Source organism: Lepidochelys kempii, chromosome 2 (genome assembly GCF_965140265.1).
Source record: "Lepidochelys kempii isolate rLepKem1 chromosome 2, rLepKem1.hap2, whole genome shotgun sequence".
NCBI classification, from domain to species: domain Eukaryota; kingdom Metazoa; phylum Chordata; order Testudines; family Cheloniidae; genus Lepidochelys; species Lepidochelys kempii.
Window position 1 is genome coordinate 205,658,355 of NC_133257.1, and position 21,033 is coordinate 205,679,387.

The window sequence follows — 21,033 nt, forward strand, 5'->3', positions numbered from 1 at the left end:
AGAGGGCCAACTCCTCAGGTTGGCCTGTTCCAACTCATTTAGGGCTTTGTAAGTCATAACAGAGATCTTACACTCCACCCAAAGACCAATGAGCAACCAGTGCAGATCCCGGAGAAGCTTTAGTGTCATGTGTTCCCAGCATGATACCCTGCTCAGTAAGCCAGCTTCTGCATCCCGCACCAGTGTCAGTCTCAAAATGGTTTTAAGAAGTAGTCCTATGTACAGAGCATCTGCAATGGTCTAAGCTTGAGGAAACAAAAGCATGCATAACAATGGCAAGGTATGCATCCACAGAGAAAGGTTGCAAACTCTTGGCCAGATGCAAATGGTAAAAAGCTTACTAGGTTACTGAAGAAATGTGATTGTCAAACAGCAGCTGGAGGTTTAAAATCATGCTTCGTTGCAAACCCCAGCAATTAAAGGCAGACAGTCTCTCAATCAAAGGGACTGGTATTATCTCCACCATCCCTTCCAAATGTCTAGTTAATCTAGAAATGTTTTATTAAAACTGAGTTTACCTGAGAGCTAGAGTGTAGCATCCAGGTTGCCGCTGGCTCTCTCTAAGAATATATGCTCCTTCTACACCTGCAAGTATTTCATCTGCTTGCTCCCGAGAAATAATTCCATGAAACCTGAGGGGAGAAATTTCAGCAATTTACAGAATAATAAGTAGAAATAAAACTACAAGAAATCATGGCTGATTTAAGTGAGATATATGTGACTAGTAGTAGACCATAATAGGATAGCAACACTAAATACTGTATCAGTGGAACAACCTGGAAACAATTTCAGGTCCCCAAATCCCAGGCCGACAGACATTAAGCTTCACACAGGTGATGGGATTGAACTGAGAAATGACAGAGCAAAGAGAAAAAGTTGTTCACTACGTGAGTAACTCCACTGGATGATTTTAGAATAATGTCTTTCAATTTGGCCCAGGAAAGTCTTATCCCAGCTACCGGAAAATACTGTGGGCTTGACCATTTGAATTTAAGCAAAGACTTTGGAGCAGGTAAAAACGATGTGTGAATCTTGACGTTCCTACCATCACAATACTTGGCAGCTCAAGGAGCAGGAACCATTAGATATAGAAGAACAAGAAAAAAACATTAAGGCCAAATCCTCAAATCTTGATATAAGGACTTCAAGTTACAGAGAATCCACCATTTACTCTAGTTCAAACCAGCAAGTGACCCATACCCAATGCTGCAGAGGAAGGCAGAAAAACCCCCAGGGTCTCTGCCAATCTGACCTGGGGGAAAAATCCTTTCCAACCCCAAATATGGCGATCAGTTGGACTCTGAGCATTTTTTTTAAGCCAGCTCTAAGAGGGAGCATGATCAGGCTTGGAGTTTCCTACAATGGTTACTTTATATGAGAGGAATGAAACAAGAGCCGTAATGAAGGCACTGTCAAATAAAAAGAGATAAATTAAAATTAATGCACATATTCTAGATAGTATCCTTATTAAAATCTGCCTTTATTGTTTATACATATGGTTTTTAAAAGGAGTGAGGATATCTGCACTGCTTCTTTAAATGTGTGGCAGAAAGGCAGGAAGATGCTGGTGAAGGTTCTAGTCAGGTGCACTATAGTGACATAGAGAAATAGATGAAGAGTAGCCTTAGGGATAATATTGTTTTCCTTATTTCAATAAAGTTCCTTGGCCAGTTTCTGTAGAAAGCAACAATTTCTGTGATTCATCCCCCCGTGACAAAAGGAATAGGCCCTAAGACAAACAGCTGACTTTACATTGATCAGTTCTTCAGCTATGACCTTTAAACAAGGACAAAATACAGTCTTTAAAGTAGTTTAAATACTATGTTGTGCACATTTTTGCTAGCTGATTCACTAAATCTTCCCTTTGAGCTTTTAAAAGCTTCTATTTTAAATGCAGCTATCTAAAAATAGAGTAAATATGTTAAAAGCTTCTAGCCCTAAGCATTGTCTTTTTTCTGACATAATATGTCAGAAATGGTAGGTTTAAAATGCTGCCTCTGGTTTGGTAGGGAAAAAGAAGAAAAACATTTTAGATGTAAAGAGAACTGAACAGCAATTGCACTTGTCACTTTTTCATGCTGAATACATGTAAGAAGCATTCGGTTTAAGGTGATCTTTCCAAAGCATTATTAGGCATACTTCCTTTTTAAAATTATGACTGATTTGGACTTTCCTACTATGGTGATGAATCACGGGCATTTTCTAAGTCAGCCAATTAGAATGAACAGCTCTAAAATTACACAATTTAAATGCATCTTTATTAATAAACTCACTGTCATTAATATCAAACAAGTCCAGTTAACAAGAATGAGTTTAGGCTCTTAGTTTTCTCTTGGCTGTTAGCTGTAATACACACACTGTCAATAATGACCAGTTTATTGTACAAAAGACAGTGATAATAGTTTTAAAAGATCTAGAGCTAGAAAGCATAGTGGTTCAATTAGCTAGGTGCTATCTTTCAAACTCTATACTTGAGTGGCTATGACTGAATTCCGTATGGTCACAGGTTATCTTTTAAAAATGCAACTATAATAATTAGGAGCTCTTTAATAATTTGACAGCTGCTGTGCCCTAAGTGTGAAAAAACCCTAAAATATGAAATTATATAGCTAATCCTTATTGCAAGCTAAACAGCAGGCCTCAGAAAAGTACCACATTGAAGGGAAAATTCTCATTCTTACACAGCTGAAGTAAAGGGTCTCGAATGAGCTGTAACAATGGTTGTGGCCCTTGAACACTATCTATACAGGGCTCTGGGTCAAGGGACATGCAAGCGATTTGGAGATAACACTCCCACTGCATAGCGGGAGAATGGAGTTCCTCTTTTGAGGCCTCAGAGTTGCCTGCCCTTTTCCCTTCCTTGCACTGGAAACACACCACTTCAAGCCTCGTATGCCCATGGGATAAGGCAGCCTTTAGACCTGAAGCAGTCTCATACTCTCACTGACACTGTAGTGAGAAGAAAGTACAGTAAGCACACACCAAAAAGAAGGAAGAATAGGATGAGCGAGATTGAGAAAAACCGTAAAAATAAAAGGGGGTTAAAAGTTACAACCAAAAAATGACCAAGGAAGGGAGAGCTGAAACAGTCTGAACCATTCTTCCCCAAATCACCCCGGATTTGTTTTTAGACACCATCCATGGTTTTGTCCATCTCTAGTTGGCAGACATGCTGAAGTGGTGGTACAGGCCATGCACTATTGGGCAACAATAATGAATCCACGTGCAACTGGAATATTAGACATTCAAAACATTTTCATGCTAGGACTATGGAAAGTGAAATGAAATATTTTGCCATAATATCTCCACTATGGTATTGTTATTTCTGTATTAATAATTTCAAAAGGAATGCATGACACCTCAAGTGATTACTTATCAAAGAATTAAAAATAGAATAGTATAATACATACTCTCTTCCATAATATTTTGGTCTGTTGTCCACCTAAATATAAAAAGAAAGAAAAATATTAACAATATACTCAAAATTACACCAGTAACATTAAAATAAAGGTCAAGCAAATGAAACACTGATCATCAATTAAGACTGCGGCATCAAATTCAGAGCATATGCTTAAACTATCAAAAAAAGATAAACAAGAGCACCATGGTATGTGAAGATATGTTAAACTGAAGTTATAGTACACAGAGAACATATGGTGAAAAATAAAATAAAATAAAAAAGATAAATAAGCAGTTTTATTTTCATGGATTTGTGATGACTATAAATATAGTGAATGGTAAAACAAATGGGGCAACGTAAGTCAACTGTACTAGATGTGATCAAACAGATGAAGAATTTACTATTTTTCTCTCATCTATTATTTATATTACATAATAAGACTATTTTTGTCCCATGCTGTTTCTTAGCCATTGTTGCCTATAAATGACAAATGTCTAAAGCTGAAGAATTTAATGTTCTCAGAAGATTTTAAAAAACCCCAACAAAACAAAAAACCCACCAGGACTTATGGATTTAATTCTAGTCTGAAATTCCTCAGGTCTCAGCAAAGCATGAGCCTGATCTGAAGTACACTGCCGAAGTCGATGGAAAGACTTCCAATTACTTCAAATGGGTTTGGACCAAGCCCTAGTAGAGTAACACGCCTATACTCAAACTTCAGCTATTCTGACATGTTGGTTTACCACTCAAGTTGCAGTCCTATAATGAACTCTGAGCTGGGGTGCCTTCATTTATCTAAAGCCTTTGTTTTAATCGTTTGTATTATTTAATTGCCTGCTTTATTTGAATTATTACATTGTCTCAATTTCAGCATGCGATCCACAGACAAGTGCATGGTGGCTCTGTATAATGAGAAGGATCCAATTTCAGTTCTGACTTTCTTTACCAATTGTAAACAAACTGATATAGTATTACTCTGTGAATGTTCCACTGTGTGGTGTAAGCTAGGTATTGAGTTCCACAAAAAAGTTCCATGAAGTTAAAAATCCTCAATGCTCAGAGTTCATGGACTTGGTTTATACAGACAAAAAGAACAGATTTGCAAAATAGTTTATCTTAGACTTTGTGGAGACAGCAGAAATATAAGGCAGCATAAAAAGCACCAGAGAAACCTGAAATACACACGTTTTTCAGTTGTTTACAAGCGAAACAAACACTACACCAGCAGGGGGCACTTCTTTCAAAGGTTTCATACACATGGTTTTTGTTTAATGTTTGCTCAACATTTATAGAAAAATATTTGCTTTCTGAATATTAATTTACAAAATGTCAATTTTTTACTGCCCAATTATTACCTGAATTTATGTCAAAATTCTCAGAGGCTATTTCATATAGCTGGAATATATATATATTTTTACATGACTGGCACTATAATTTCTCTCCAGCTATGATCTTTAGCTGTAGCCTTTGATACTGCTCTCTTATATGGCACGAAAAATACAACTGGAACCAGAATGTAGGCTTGTAAACTTAAAATAAAAATCAATTAAGCTCTATTTTTCTTCAATTGAGCTCAACTGGGCACCGGAAGCTGGCACCATACTTCCAAACAAAAAATATATGAAATTACAGAAAAAGTAATTTTCTGCTGGTGCAATAATCCATACACTGCCGTACTGAGACGTCTGACCTGGTACCCTGAGGTCATGGAGACTAGGCATCTCAGACATGATATAAAGAAATTAGTGTTAGAAATTACTTCCTTTCAGTAGTCCAACAGCAGTATCAAGCCCTTGAATCCCCTACTTCAGAACAGTAAATTGCTACAACAGAGCACAGAAACACTTTGGATATTTAAGAAGCCGGAATAAAAGAAAGAATAATCTCGTACATTGAACTCAGAGCAAAATCTGAAGAACGTCCGAGCACAAGTTTTCAATTTCTAGACACTTACAAACATCTTGTGTAAACAGTGAATGGTCAGATAATTTTTAGCAGGATTGCCAGTTAGAATTTTGGTTTTAACCTCCCTAGCTCATTTCTGATGAGATTGCAGACAGGGGTTAAATGAAAGGGAAAGAAGGAGTGTGGGGAGGCATTACCCTTATTAAATTAAAGTAACGAGCAAAATGCAGAAATGTGCAGGATGTTGAGAGCTTCTTTTGTTAAATATTTACCATTCAAACCTAGTCATGTGAAACCCATATATACATACACTTAAGCACAGGCGGCAGGCTCAACTGGCCACGGTGTGGGGAGATGGGGGAGTGGAGGGAATCGGGTGGAAGGGACAAGACCAGGTGAGCTAGCCTCCCTGAAAGGGGTATTCACGCACCACCCATGCACCTAAGCATAAAACTAGAGAAAAGTCAATCTCAAAGTAATATAATCTTGATAATGAGAGAAGGACAACATATTTTGCATTTACATAGTGTGACAGATATGGCAATTTCCTGCAATATCTTTGTGAGATCTTACTGTTAAGTTTATGTACCATTTGTGGGCCAGGGACTGTATGTAATTCCATTGGGGAGAGCGACCACAGCTCTGCCAGGAACTAAGAACAGCATGAGGTGATTAGGCAACTTCACTTGGGTGGTAAACCTCTAGAGAAGTACCCCTACCTGTGGACACTCACGTATATTAGTTCAAACTGGATTCTCCAGAGACCAACAGATCAAAAAAAACCCTAAGGGACTTTTGGATAAATAGCCTAAGTTTAAATTGACTCAGGGCCTGCTTTCTGATCCAGCAAATGGACAGGACTTCCTGCCCATGGTGGACCCTATTCCTTCCTGGAAAGGATTGGAAGGACTTTGGCCGACTGAGGCCCCATAAGACTGATGCGTGTCCTCTGGTGAGCTTTTAGCATGTATACAGGAACTTTGTTTTTCATGTTTTTTCCCTAATGCTTTCACCTTAAGAATAAGTGTGCTTGCTTGTAAAGGACTATGTGGAGCTTGTGACCGCTAGCTATTACAGCTGTTCATAGCCTTCAAACAGAAAGCAAAGACACTAGCCTATTTAGGCATTCTGGCTTTCTGGGTAGTTAGGGAACTGTGCAGCCTGGAAAAATCCTAGTCAGGAGAAAGAGAGATGCGAGTCTCCACCCAAGAGAGGTGATAACCTAGAATGGGTGCCCTTGGTGGACCATGGAGGGGAAATACATGTGCAGTTTCCCTGAACTATGACATATAGCACCTTTCTTCTTGGAGGATCTTAATAAACCTATGGGCCAGACTGATGATTTGCTACTCACCCTGAGTAAGGGTCTCAGAACGTGGCCCCAGGTGCATGTGAAGCCCCTGAATACAATCTCTTAGGTGGATACAGTGGCTAGTCAGCATGGAACACGATAACACTCACAACAGACTCCGGTTCAGCTGAAGCCATGTCAGTCTTTATCCCACAAATGAAGCACTGCACCTAGCAGATAAAGAGCCAGGCACCTGTTGTGTTGAGCAAACACTGACCAGCATTTGCTGAATTCTTATATAACCAGTATGGGTGGCCACTGCTACACAATAATCAATAGCATGTAAGCAATACTAATTCATAATTACAAGCCCAGCCCCACTGCATGAGTTCCTTACAGCAGGCAGGGCACTGCACAAAACGTGCAAGGAAGACATTTTTAGCAAAAAAAAAGAAAAAAAATGAAATTGCATCTTTAATGTTCTTACAGAGAAGCCAAAACCTCAGTTTTTAAAGTTTCATCTGAAAGACACACGCAGAGTAAACATCATGGCACTCAATTTATCTCAGAAAGCTATAGGGCTGAGACAGCAAGGCTGGGATTTTCATTTATTTCCAGTTGTCTGTAGAATCTCAGGATCATGTTCAAGAACATAACACACTAGAATGACACAATCAACCTAAAAATACCTCCACAAACCTCAACAGACTCTCAACTCCTGCCAGGCCATTTCTTTAGACAGGAACCTGAATAGACAGACAGATCTTGCAACATATCTTGAAGGCCCATAAACTCAGGTTCTGTCAGACCAGGGAGGAAATCACAATGGTGAGCTAGCTGCTAAAAATGTTCTACTGCAGCTATATCAATCTATGGCCTATCACTGAGAAGATCCTCATTGATTTCAGCCACCAGAAATGAGCATGACGAGATTGGAGGTTTCAAGATAACTAAGAGCTATTTCATATTAGACTTTATAGATCAAAATCAACAAGTTGACTTACACCAATAATCAAATAGGAAGCCAGTGATGTGTGTGGAGCACAGGTTTACACTCCCAAGGAATCTTGTAGTAATATTTTGTACTAGCTGAAATTTGTGCATGAACTTCAAGGGAAGTTCCATACATCTCAGTGAGCAAGACTGACTGAAACTCAGCCAGGGGTTACTTTTCCCCACCTGATGTGAAGGAGTCCAAAATAAACAAACTCACTTTGAGGACCATTCTGCTTACTTGGACTTCACAGAAATCATAGCAGAGAAGAAAGCTCTTACCATCTCCACTGGAGCCACAACATACTTTTCCACAGTTTCTCTATGGAAGAAACAGTTGCATTTCACAACTGACCAACACGATTTCCACCATTCATGCATCATCTGTGCCAGATCAGCATTATAAAGTGTTGACCAGTGAGGAGAGTGCAGCGTGAGGGAGCACTCAGGAACACCATGCCAATAGACAAAGATGGTGATTATGATAATCACCCAGCCTGGACCAATAAAAAAGGTCACCTCTCTACAAAAGAGTAAACGTGAGCCCTAACCTCCAACTGCAGGCAATAATGGTCTGATCTAAGAAGTGTGCAATCACCAATCCCGCTCCCACAATTCAGAGTGACCACTATTGTCCACTGAGCCAGAAACCACACTGAATAGTTTCAAGGTTATTGTTGTTGCCATGAGATCCTTGAAGAGTCATCATCTACATGGATGCTAAAATCACTCAGGGCAATAAGCCTCAGTGACTCCAACACCAGGGTAGATAAGCAATTTGTTAAATCAAACAGGAAATCAGAGCTGTAGTGGAGTAGCCTGTAAACATAACTATCCCAGGATCCATACAAAAGCTGGACAAACAAATCTAATTTTAGAGTCAGAGACTTCCCATGCTTAAACTCAAATTAAACCAACATAACCACCGCACTTCTGAACTGTCCTTCTGAAGATCAGGTTTCAGAGAGCCTGGGCAATCCAACCCTGACACCTAGACTGTTAAAGTACATTCCCCCATCCCCCTACCAAAACACTTATTGGAACATTTATTCTAGGTTTCCATGATTTCCCTCTCTATGTTACCGCACATTGTCCAAAACACAGTCTGGAGTAGTACCAGGAGTTTATATTCAATACTTAGGTTAATTTAGTTCTTTCTCATTAAATCTATTTGTTAACTTGGCTAATTAAGCATAGTTCTTTTAAATAATATTAAAGCTTTACTACATTTTAATATCCTTGAAATTTGATTCCTTTTGTGATTCCAGGATACTTTGCCCAGAGTGATATTCAGTGTACAGCATATTGCAATAAAGTCCTATGCCACTGTGCAGGATAATTCTCCACAAAACTATTGGGAATCATGCATGTGGGAGATGAATATGTCCTAAAATGGCAGATTGTCATTTCAAGTATATCATCTGCATCCAAGTCACACTGCACTGAAATGAGAAGTCACCCTGAAGAGTTCTTTCCATTTAAGTACTGTCACAGAAATAAAACACACCTAATTTCAATAAATGTTCTCTCTCCTTTACTTTATTCTATGAGAAAGACACTAATTTATGCATAAAAAAGAGCTAAACGTTTAAAGTAAAAAGGAGTCAGGGAGATAAGAGCCATTTATTCTCAAATCATAGAGATTAAATAATGCTACTTTAATTGCATTATTGATCAAATCTTCCAGTCTTTATTTATCGAAACCCTCATCTGATGTCAATGGGAGTTTTAACTGCGTAAGGACTGCAAGTTTTGGCCTTATGTGCATACCAAAAAGGTACAGCAATACATATATTCCAGCTGACTCAGACAACCCTTTGTGTGTGGTAAGATTAACAACTGCTTTGGACTTGATTCTCTGGGGCACTACCCCACAGCATCAGTGATCATATGTTGGGAGTGGATCAATGGCAGGAAAGGGAAGGGGGAAACCCATAGCAGAGTTCAGATTGGTAGCCATGTTAGTCTGTATCAGCAAAAAGAACAAGGAGTACTTGGGGCACCTTAGAGATTAAAATGTATTTGTGGGCTAAAGCCCACTTCATCAGATGCATGCAGTGGAAAATACAATAGGAAGATATATATATTACACACACACACACACACACAACATGAAAAAATTTCATGTTAAAATTCTCTGTATATACATAAATACACACACATATATCTGGTTTCAGAGTAGCAGCCATGTTAGTCTGTATTCGCAAAAAGAAAAGGAGTACTTTAATTTGTTAGTCTCTAAGGTGCCACAAGTACTCCTTTTCTTTTTACACATATATCTATCTTCCTACTGTATTTTCCACTGCATGCATCTGATGAAGTGGGCTTTAGCCCACAAAAGCTTATGCTCAAATAAATTTGTTAGTCTCTAAGGTGCCACAAGTCCTCCTCGTTCCATAACAGAGTGGAGCTCCATTATGCCTAATCTTTTACGCCAATGGCACAAGAGCCTGCATGGACCTTGCATCTGTGGAATTTAGGGCTGCTCCTCTGCATCCCTAACTTACACCAGTGCTAGACAGTCCTAAATAATGGAACTGGTTCACATGTCCCTCCAATCCATGGACAGGGTGGAGAATCAAGACCTTAGACTCAGCAACGTCAGTGCGCTCATTTCTGGCAATGGAGACAGTTTCTCTACATGTTTAACCAGATATCTTTTGCACTTAGAATTATACCTAATGATTTTATAATCATTTCCAGTCTACCATCCATAAAAACAACTCTCAGTTCAGTTAGACCCCATGAGAGCAGTCTAGTAAGATGTGAAGGTTCAGAAAAAGGAGTTAATCTTTAGATTATTTCATGTTATGGCTGGATTACCACTATAAACTGAGCACAAACTGCACCTCAGACTCATCAACGCAACAGGTTAGATAAGACTGTAAGCCCCTTTAAATCAAAATGGAAAAGTCTTGTGTAGTATCTCAGCAGTTGGCTAATGTAAAGTTCTCACCTCAAACAAATCATTTTAAACACCTATTTAGAAACCTCATGTTCACAAGACCTAGAGGACTAAGTGTCCTTCGAAACATAATAAATGAAGAAATGGAGAGCTCATTTTACAACAGTGATTCCTAAGCAGTTTAACCTTGGAAAAAAATGTAACTACAATACTACAATTCTAGCAAGTGATTGAGTCTACTTACCTCTTTTTATTATAATTGAACTGTTACCTACTTGTCAGTCAGTCAATAAGGGATCAAAATATCCACTCTTGGTTTTGCTAAAAGAATTATCTCATGACACTGTCAGAATATTTGAATTAGTACTAGTAGTATTTTAGTAATGCCTAGCGGCCACAACTGGAAATCAGTGCCTCATTTTACACAGTCACTGTACACACATTTAATTAAAAGATGGTCCCTGCCCCAAAGTTCTTATGATCAAAGTAACAGTTTACAGTCTAAGCAATCCTGCCTAGGTAACTAAACGATAAGTTTTATATGTTTTGGTATGACCATTGATCCTGGGAGTTCCACAATTAAGCTTGAGGTGATGGTGGACCAAGGCCTAGCTGGAGTCTTCAGAGGGACTAATGTGCCATGGGGTCTAGTCCGGGGCATTTGTGTACATGCACAGCACTCAGAGGAGTCTATGTAAACTTGGACTTTGACCCGCATGTGGGGCCACCAGAAAAAAAAAGGCAACCATGCAGGAGGTGTTAAGGCAGCCAAAGTGATCAATGGAATGTTGTGGCACAGTTCTAGGACCTCCCAGGGGAACATATATGGGAAGGATGTTATCCTGTCCCCCATGGAATGATGCATATTATCCCCTAATGGCATCGACTTGGTCCCTTGGGTGAATGGGTCTTCTTTTGAGGTGGACTGGATGTGGGAGACCAGTTCTTGATGAATTGCGGCATTGACAAAATTAGTAGGCTTGAAGACAGAGGGGCTTGAAGATAGGTACCTTGTTTTCCGGTAGTATTCCCCTTTTTGTGATGGAATATCAGTTTTCCCACTTTGGTTTCCCAGGCGGTAGGGGATAGTAAACTCAAATTGAGACAAGAACAAGGCCCACTTTATCTGCCTCCGGTTCAAAGTTTGGGTCTTGCAGCAGTACATGAGGTTCTTCTAGTCAGTAAAAACCTGTACCGGATGCCAAGCTTCCTCAAGGTGGTGACACCGTTCTTCAAAAAGCAATTTTGATTGAAAGCAGCTCCTTGCCCAGTATTTCATAGTTCATTACTATGGGGGGGGGGGAATTTTCAAGCATAGTATGAACATGTGTGCAGAACTGGCTGGGGTCCAAGTCACTGTGAGAGTACCGCCCGGAGAGTCACATTGGGGCATGTGCCAGAATCAGAGCTGTGGTGAATGCAGTATTGAGGTGGTCAAAAGCATGCTGAATATCAGGAGACCATGTGAAACGAATGGCTTTATGAAGGAGGGAAGTCAGGGGGGCTGTTTGTTAGAGAAGTTGGCAATGAGTTTTCTATAAAAATTTGCAAAACTCAGGAAAACCTGAAGTTCTCAAACAGTCCAGGGTTCTGTCTAGTTACAGATGGCCTCCACCTTCAGTAGGTCCATCTGGACAAAAAGGATGGCATGAGGAATGTTCCCTGCTCTCCTCCCACCCTACAACTTACACACTTCGAAACATCCAGAGGGTCAAGATAAGCCAAATATCCAAAATGCCACTCTAGGTGGTACAGTTAAAACTCCATGGCTGGGTCTTTATTATGTATTAATTAGGGCTGTAAATTAATCTCAGTTAATGCATGTGATTAACTCAAAACAGATTAACACTTTTTTTTTAAAAAAATGAGTGTTAATCACACACCTCTGGAGACAGGACTCGGCGGCGGCCAGGTGGGGAGGAAGACACCTCTGTCCTTAGGGCTGAGTGAGGGGGGCCACCACCCAGGGGAGCCCGCTCACCTCCCATCGCCCTGCTCCATGCTGCTCCTACCTCCCCGTTTACCCCATGGAACCGCCTCTGACCAAGCTATGCCGGACTGGGAGCCTATCTCCTGTGCAGAGCAGGGGTAGGGGTAGGCTGATGTCGAGGTGTCCATCTGCCTCGCCTGTGTACCTGGTCCCCACTGAGCTGGAGGAACCTGTCTGCTGCTGGCTCAGGAATGAGTGCTCTGCCAGCAGCTGCTGCTGGCTGAAAATGCATTCAGGCTCCTGAGTGCTCAGCTTAGAGACAGCACTCCTGCCCCCCAACACACACACACACACACTCTCCCCACCCTCACCCCCAAACACACACACCCACCCCAAACCAAAATCTGAAATGGCAACCCTGGACTGAGCCAGGAATAGCCAGAGGGCTATGGGATGGCTGTTGGCTCCAGCAAGATGCGGCCCTTGTGCAACAGCACAGAGTCTGCCTTGAGCTGCAGGCCAAGTGCCAGGCACCACAAGCCGCAGCAGCACAGAAGTAAGCAATTAACACCCAAAATATTTAAATAAATGATATTCTAATATTGTTTAAGAGTGCAATTAAAACTGTGATTAATCACAGCTACTTTTTCAACCTCAATTTTTTAAAATTTGTTTGACAGCTCTAGTATTGATTATTGATGATGATGATGAGGATATTGACATTTTGTTCCCTTAGAATCCTAGGTCTCACATTTCAGCTGAGAAAAAGGCATTTTTGTAAGAGAAAAAAAGACCCTCTCCCTTTCATTATCATACAAAATTAGAGAGGAAATTGCTTTTTCTAGGAACCATATTTTTTGCTTGCTTTAGACACAACCCAGCTGGAATTCAGAACAATGAACATAGTAATTAGCTGACATTTCTCTACATAATAATATAAGTTAAAGCTCTAAGGCCTTGTCTACACTAGGGAAATTTCAGACAAATTTCTCACTGTTGCTAACACTGGTTCGGTGGAACTACTGTTAACAATATTGAAAGCCTTAATGTAGATAAGCCCACTAACCTGCACACTGCTATCAAGACTGTCAATAAGACTTGCTCTGAGCAGAACAGTCGAAGCTAACTATACTGAATGGCTCTAAAAATGTAGCCTATTATCAAATATAATATATTTCAAGACTCATTGCAAGACAACCCCCATCTCCCACTTGAAAAGAAAAGAAAAGAAAAGAAAAGAAAAGAAAACTTGGTTTATCCATAGTTACTGAAAGTGTCCCCAAGTCAAACACCGTCAGCATTCATCCTGTAATTTCTTACTTTATTAACACGAAAATGTTTTTGAAATAAAGACTCACTTAAATTAAAAACAACATGTTGAAATGGCATTTTCAAATTGAATGCTATTAAAAATATTATTCTGGTATAAAAACAAGAAGTGGCACATCTTGCTATAACTCTTTGCTGCAAATGTGCCATTTTCAACCACCATTTCAGTAGAACAATCCCAGAGACACACCATATATATATTGAGTCAAATATCAGGGGGTAGAGAAGAAACTCCCTTCTCTTCAGGTATAATAATGCCTACATCTGTAATTTTCACTCCATCCTTCTGAAAAAGCAGATTTTTTACCCACGAATGCTTATGCCCAAATAAATCTTTTTATTTGTAAAGGATGCCCACCATTAAAATATTGTGGAAGGAATCTAGAAAAAACAAGGATACTGGCAGAAATCCAATATTATTGGAAAGATGGGCTATTCACAGTGTTCACACTGCCGGTGGTTATTAATTAGAAATATGTAGATATCCCAACTCTCAACAGTTCAGCATGTATCTGAACTGGAGTGATGACCTGTTTTCGCTGACAAGATTCTTATCCAGGTAGTAGTGAAAAGAGTATAATGTAGAAAAGCTCAAAGATACAGAGCCATAAATTACTTACAGTCCTGTCTTAACTTTTACACAAATGGTTTACTTACTGCAGGTGCAATGGGTAGGGGAGAGGCTGCGGTCCTGGTGGGACAGAGGAGAGCCATAGACCTCCAGCCAGGACTATGAGGAGAAGGAGAAGTCCCTGGCCACAGAGGCTGAACAGTTCCTGCCTGGGGAGGGCTCCCAAACACCTGGCTGGTGAGTGAGAGAGCTGGGACCATGACAGTGTAGCTGCAGAGAACTCCCTGCATGGCCCTGGGGCAGGTGACACTGGATCCCTGCAGGTGCAGGAGGGAGGCTGCAGTCCTGGTGGGGCAGAGCAGAGACCCCCGGCCAGGACTATAAGGAGGAAGATGTATACTGGAATTTATGAGACTTTGTGATGTGCGCGCCTCACCTGTCAAAAAAGTCATCAGCCACCAAAGCAAGGGACTATGTTAGAGACAGTATGCTATTGCAGAGTTCTTGATTGGCCTGTTTACCTACACATTTACTCCGCGGGCAGTATCCTTTTAATTGCTATGCTTGTTGATTAAGTTGTATTTCTTCACCCTACAACTGAGTAGTATTTGTAGATAAGGCAGAAGTGGGGAGTGAATGATACTCTTCCATGCCTATTACCCATGGCTCTTTTGAAGATATGGTACTGAATGACTATGAAAGAACTGATTATCTGGATTTTCACTTCATAAAAATCTTAATGGCCTCTCCTTTTGCAAACTGCTACAGCCCTGGAGCACTAGCTATCATCAGTTTTGTATGGGAAAATAAGAGAGAAAAGTTCTGTTAAAGCCTTTTGGCCTATGTGCATTGGAGTCCCAGAGGGTCACCATGTTGGTGACTTTCTTGAGCAGCATTTCTGACAGGGACTGAGTGAGAGAGACTTTAACCACACTAGCATTTTGCTTGTCCCTTTTATGATCTTGTATGCTCAGCTTGAGTACACCCTTAGCTGACAGAGCATGAAGGCTTTCCTTCTTATGCCAAAATTTTGCCCTATTCTCAGGTAATTGCTACCTGGCGTCTATGAGAGAAAGTGTAAAGCTTGGTCTTATGATTAAGGCGCTGGGCTGAAAATCAGGAGATGTGCATTCAATTCCTGGCTCTGATGCAGACTTCTTATGTGACCTTGGGAAAGTCACTTGATCTGTCCATGCCTCAGTACAACACTTCCTTGCACCACAGAAGTGTTGCGAGGATAAATGTTTTAATGTTTGAGAGGCACTCAGATACTACATGATATTGGCTATTTAAATAGACAATAGCATGAGGGGGAGGGCAAAGCAGATAATTAAGACATTTGGGAATATCACACTGATTAATTTCTATGTATTTCTCCTTATATATTCAGGGGGTTTTAACATCACAGCGCGTATATTTTTAATTGCATTTGATTACTGTATAAAATTTATATAGCTAAGAGCTCAGTATTATTAGTAATAATCATAATATTTATTATTGTAACTATATGTGTTGTAAGAGTTTGCAGCCACTTTGTTCTTGACATGTTAGAAGCCAAAAACAACTCAATCTTATTGATTTATTGGAGAAATCAATATATACTCACAGTATCCTATTTTTATAATTACCAAGACACAGTACGGAAGGAAGAAGTATTACCATATTCAAAAGACAACTAGATAAACTGGGAGAGATGACTGGCAAAAAAAAAAAAGCAAGCAGACAAGCAGGAAAATGTTGATTCAGCAGTCTTTCAGCTCCATAGATTTCTTACATTCTACAAACTTCAAATTTTCCATGACATCCCAGAACAAGAGTTCCAATGCTATTAACTCAATATTTTATCTTGAACGCTCTTGCTAACATTGGACAGGTGAACCTTCTTTCATGAGAAGTGCTTTTTATGAACAAACTGCATGAATCGAGTGAAAACATTGCATATCTTTAAATATGTAGATATATGGATCTTCTCCTACAACACTATGAAAAAAGGGAATCACAGCATTTAGGTACTGCATAGAGCACAGTCATACAATGCCCTGATTAGCATCTGCACAAGGAAAGGGGTCTCTGCAATGGTTAAATCTTATGTATTCCCATCTCTGTGCTGATTTAACAAATATTAATCAATTTTTAAAGACCCACTTTATAATCTGAAAACAATTATATATAATATGTTCCACAGTATTTTAGAAAATGGAAATAGACGGTTGCTCTCTCAGCATATAGGAAAGATCTCCAATAGGAATACACTACTGACAATTCATCAGATTTAACAAGATACAGTTAAAGAAGAACTGACCTCCCGAGGACAAATGATTCTCTTGGGACGCGGTGCCTCCTGTTGTAACTGATACACTGTCAAATATAAAAAAGCAATAATAATTAGAGGACTGCAATATACACAAACTTTTATTCAGATATTTTTAGTCAGATGCTTCAGAGAAAATGCAAACATATATAAAAAAGGGTGGGGTACAGAGACGTTTTTAAAATACATGCAAGTCAAGTCATTTATATGGAAATTAGTCATGCAATTGTACACTGGTAACATTTATTTATTTTTAATTCATATAATCCCAATTTAGTTTTATATTGGTGCTGGCACTGTGTATTTCCATACTTTGCTTGCAAGACATATAACCAACATAACAAATCCTTCTGAATGTTTCAAGATAAAACTCCTTTGTTGCATACAGTATTACTGACAAGCTCAATAATAGAATTTTTAAATAAAATTCCAGTGTTTTTGAATTGGCTAGGAAAGAACTGCAACAAACTACCAAAAGAGTTCACTAGAATCTTATCAATGCATACTGAAGACACAAGTGATAACTATTTAAGAATAAATTAGACCCCTAGTGCTTCCACATGCTAACATTTTCCCACTTTCTTTTTCCTTTTAATGTGCTACCTAAGATTCTCAAATATATTTCAGATCAACTTTGCTCATCCCAAAGGTTCCCAAAGATGAGGGACAGCAACTGAGTGAACTCTGGGTCTCGCCTCTTCAATCTTTTCTTACAGTTGACCCCTACCACTCTCCCTTTGTGATTCAAGGAGGCTTCTTCCTTCCTCTTACTATTCCACAAGTAGTGAACGTGGGTTGACACATGATGACAGCAAGCAATTATAATGCAAATAGAGTGCCTCTCTTCTCAGCTTTAGTAAAAATCCCAAAGCTAGGCTTGCTCCCTTGAAAATAAGCCCACTGTATGTAGACCTCTATACACATATAAAGGGAAGATGGGCATCCCATCTCTATGATATTGTGATCCCCAGTCCAAGATCGCAGTGGGCTGTGGATCAGCAAGATGGCAGGTTGTGGGAAGAAGACGAGTGATGGGAAACTCCCTCAGCCTTGGAAAACAGTGGAGTATCTACTGAAAAGCTAATATGGTTGGTGGTTGTATTACCTCTTTTTCAGAGCCCCTTTGCACCATGGATCACCCTTTAAAAGAGGGATGAAGAAAGCTGTGAAGAAACTTGGGAAGCGTGGCGGTACTGGACTTTCACACAGTCACCTCTGCCACTTGTAACTTCTGACTTCTTTGCTAATCTTCGGGAACATGCAAGTTTTGGGTGTTATGCCACCTGCTAGTTTTGAAGCAGGGGACGAAAAACCCTATCCCCTCCCTGGTTAGGCAATCACATGGAAAATGAAAATGGAGAACTCTTCACAATTTCCTGTCTTCTATAGAGGTTTTTATGCACAGGGGTATTATCTGGCCATAAATATATATCCAATATTATGAATTAATATATGGACCTGTCTGATTCAGTGCTGCCAGCTCCCATAATTTTTTTTTACAAGTCTCATGATAAATGGCATTTTTCCAAGCTCCTTGAGTCATGGGAATAAGTGCGGATCTCAGCTTTCATTTAAAAAGAAAAAAAGCTATTTTGCAAGCTTCGTGGTTGCACAGAACATGAAAAACTGGCCCCCAGCATTCCCTAAACTACAAAGAACCTAAACTGTGTCTTCTAAAAAAAAATCTCATGATTTTGAATGCTTGGAGTTGAAGATACTGCTGATTTAGCAAGCTACTTCTTCCTAACGATAAATATCTACGTAAACAGTCCCATTAACTTTAATTGGAAGTATTCAAGTGCTTGAAGTTAGGCACATGCATACATTCAGGGAATGAGGGGCGATCAACAGGTTATCTCAAGTGCTTATATACAAATGCACAAAGCCTTGGAAACAAGCAGGGAGAACTGGAGGTCCTGGTGATGTCAAGGAACTATGACGTGATTGGAATAACAGAGACTTGGTGGGATAACTCACATGACTAGAGTACTGTCATGGATGGTTATAAACTGTTCAGGAAGGACAGGCAGGGCAGAAAAGGTGGGGGAGTAGCACTGTATGTAAGGGATCAGTATGACTGCTCAGAGCTCCGGTACGAAACTGTAGAAAAACCTGAGTGTCTCTGGATTAAGTTTAGAAGTGTGTGCAACAAGAGTGATGTAGTGGTGGGAGTCTGCTATAGACCACCGGACCAGGGGGATGAGGTAGATGAGGCTTTCTTCCGGCAACTCACGGAAGCTACTAGATCGCATGCCCTGATTCTCATGGGTGACTTTAATTTTCCTGATATCTGCTGGGAGAGCAATACAGCGGTGCATAGACAATCCAGGAAGTTTTTGGAAAGCGTAAGGGACAATTTCCTGGCGCAAGTGCTAGAGGAGCCAACTAGGGGGGGTGCTTTTCTTGACCTGCTGCTCACAAACCGGGTAGAATTAGTGGGGGAAGCAAAAGTGGATGGGAATCTGGGAGGCAGTGACCATGAGTTGGTTGAGTTCAGGATCCTGACGCAGGGAAGAAAGGTAAGCAGCAGGATACGGACCCTGGACTTCAGGAAAGCAGACTTCGACTCCCTCAGGGAACGGATGGCCAGGATCCCCTGGGGGACTAACTTGAAGGGGAAAGGAGTCCAGGAGAGCTGGCTGTATTTCAAGGAATCCCTGTTGAGGTTACAGGGACAAACCATCCCGATGAGTCGAAAGAATAGTAAATATGGCAGGTGACCAGCTTGGCTTAATAGTGAAATCCTAGCGGATCTTAAACATAAAAAAGAAGCTTACAAGAAGTGTAAGGTTGGACATATGACCAGGAAAGAGTATAAAAATATTGCTCGGGCATGTAGGAATGATATCAGGAGGGCCAAAGCGCACCTGGAGCTGCAGCTAGCAAGAGATGTCAAGAGTAACAAGAAGAGTTTCTTCAGGTATGTTGGCAACAAGAAGAAAGCCAAGGAAAGTGTGGGCCCCTTACTGAATGAGGGAGGCAACCTAGTGACAGAGGATGTGGAAAAAGCTAATGTACTCAATGCTTTTTTTGCCTCTGTCTTCACTAACAAGGTCAGCTCCCAGACTGCTGCGCTGGGCATCACAAAATGGGGAAGAGATGGCCAGCCCTCTGTGGAGAAAGAGGTGGTTAGGGACTATTTAGAAAAGCTGGATGTGCACAAGTCCATGGGGCCGGACGAGTTGCATCCAAGAGTGCTGAAGGAATTGGCGGCTGTGATTGCAGAGCCATTGGCCATTATCTTTGAAAACTCGTGGCGAACCGGGGAAGTCCCGGATGACTGGAAAAAGGCTAATGTAGTGCCAATCTTTAAAAAAGGGAAGAAGGAAGATCCTGGGAACTACAGGCCAGTCAGCCTCATCTCAGTCCCTGGAAAAATCATGGAGCAGGTCCTCAAAGAATCAATCCTGAAGCACTTGCATGAGAAGAAGGTGATCAGGAACAGCCAGCATGGATTCACCAAGGGAAGGTCATGCCTGACTAATCTAATCGCCTTTTATGATGAGATTACTGGTTCTGTGGATGAAGGGAAAGCAGTGGATGTATTGTTTCTTGACTTTAGCAAAGCTTTTGACACGGTCTCCCACAGTATTCTTGTCAGCAAGTTAAGGAAGTATGGGCTGGATGAATGGACTATAAGGTGGGTAGAAAGCTGGCTAGATTGTCGGGCTCAACGGGTAGTGATCAATGGCTCCATGTCTAGTTGTTCAATATCTTCATAAATGATCTGGAGGATGGTATGGATTGCACTCTCAGCAAATTTGCGGATGATACTAAACTGGGAAGAGTGGTAGATACGCTGGAGGGGAGGGATAGGATACAGAAGGACCTAGACAAATTGGAGGATTGGGCCAAAAGAAATCTGATGAGGTTCAATAAGGATAAGTGCAGGGTCCTGCACTTAGGATGGAAGAATCCAATGCACCGCTACAGACTAGGGACCGAATGGCTAGGCAGCAGTTCTGCAGAAAAGGACCTAGGGGTGACAGTGGATGAGAAGCTGGATATGAGTCAACAGTGTGCCCTTGTTGCCAAGAAGGCCAATGGCATTTTGGGATGTATAAGTAGGGGCATAGCGAGCAGATCGAGGGACGTGATCGTTCCCCTCTATTCGACATTGGTGAGGGCTCATCTGGAGTACTGTGTCCAGTTTTGGGCCCCACACTACAAGAAGGATGTGGATAAATTGGAGAGAGTCCAGCGAAGGGCAACAAAAATGATTAGGGGTCTAGAACACATGACTTATGAGGAGAGGCTGAGGGAGCTGGGATTGTTTAGCCTGCAGAAGAGAAGAATGAGGGGGGATTTGATAGCTGCTTTCAACTACCTGAAAGGGGGTTCCAAAGAGGATGGCTCTAGACTGTTCTCAATGGTAGCAGATGACAGAACGAGGAGTAA

At 40.7% G+C, this 21,033-nt stretch overlaps 1 protein-coding gene across 4 annotated transcripts in view; it reads right to left on the reverse strand.

The window, feature by feature from the left end:
* CHN2 (chimerin 2) overlaps window positions 1-21,033 on the reverse strand; it is a 206,746-nt gene that overhangs the window by 95,655 nt on the left and 90,058 nt on the right. For 3 of the 4 annotated variants that reach the window (XM_073333598.1, XM_073333600.1, XM_073333597.1), the window contains exons 3-5: window positions 16,627-16,682; window positions 3,411-3,442; window positions 519-632 (exon numbers count right to left, since the gene is read on the reverse strand). In XM_073333598.1, coding sequence (XP_073189699.1) covers window positions 519-632; window positions 3,411-3,442; window positions 16,627-16,682 — 202 coding nt within the window. The remainder of the gene's footprint in view (window positions 1-518; window positions 633-3,410; window positions 3,443-16,626; window positions 16,683-21,033) is intronic. The other variant, XM_073333599.1, reaches the window with a different exon arrangement.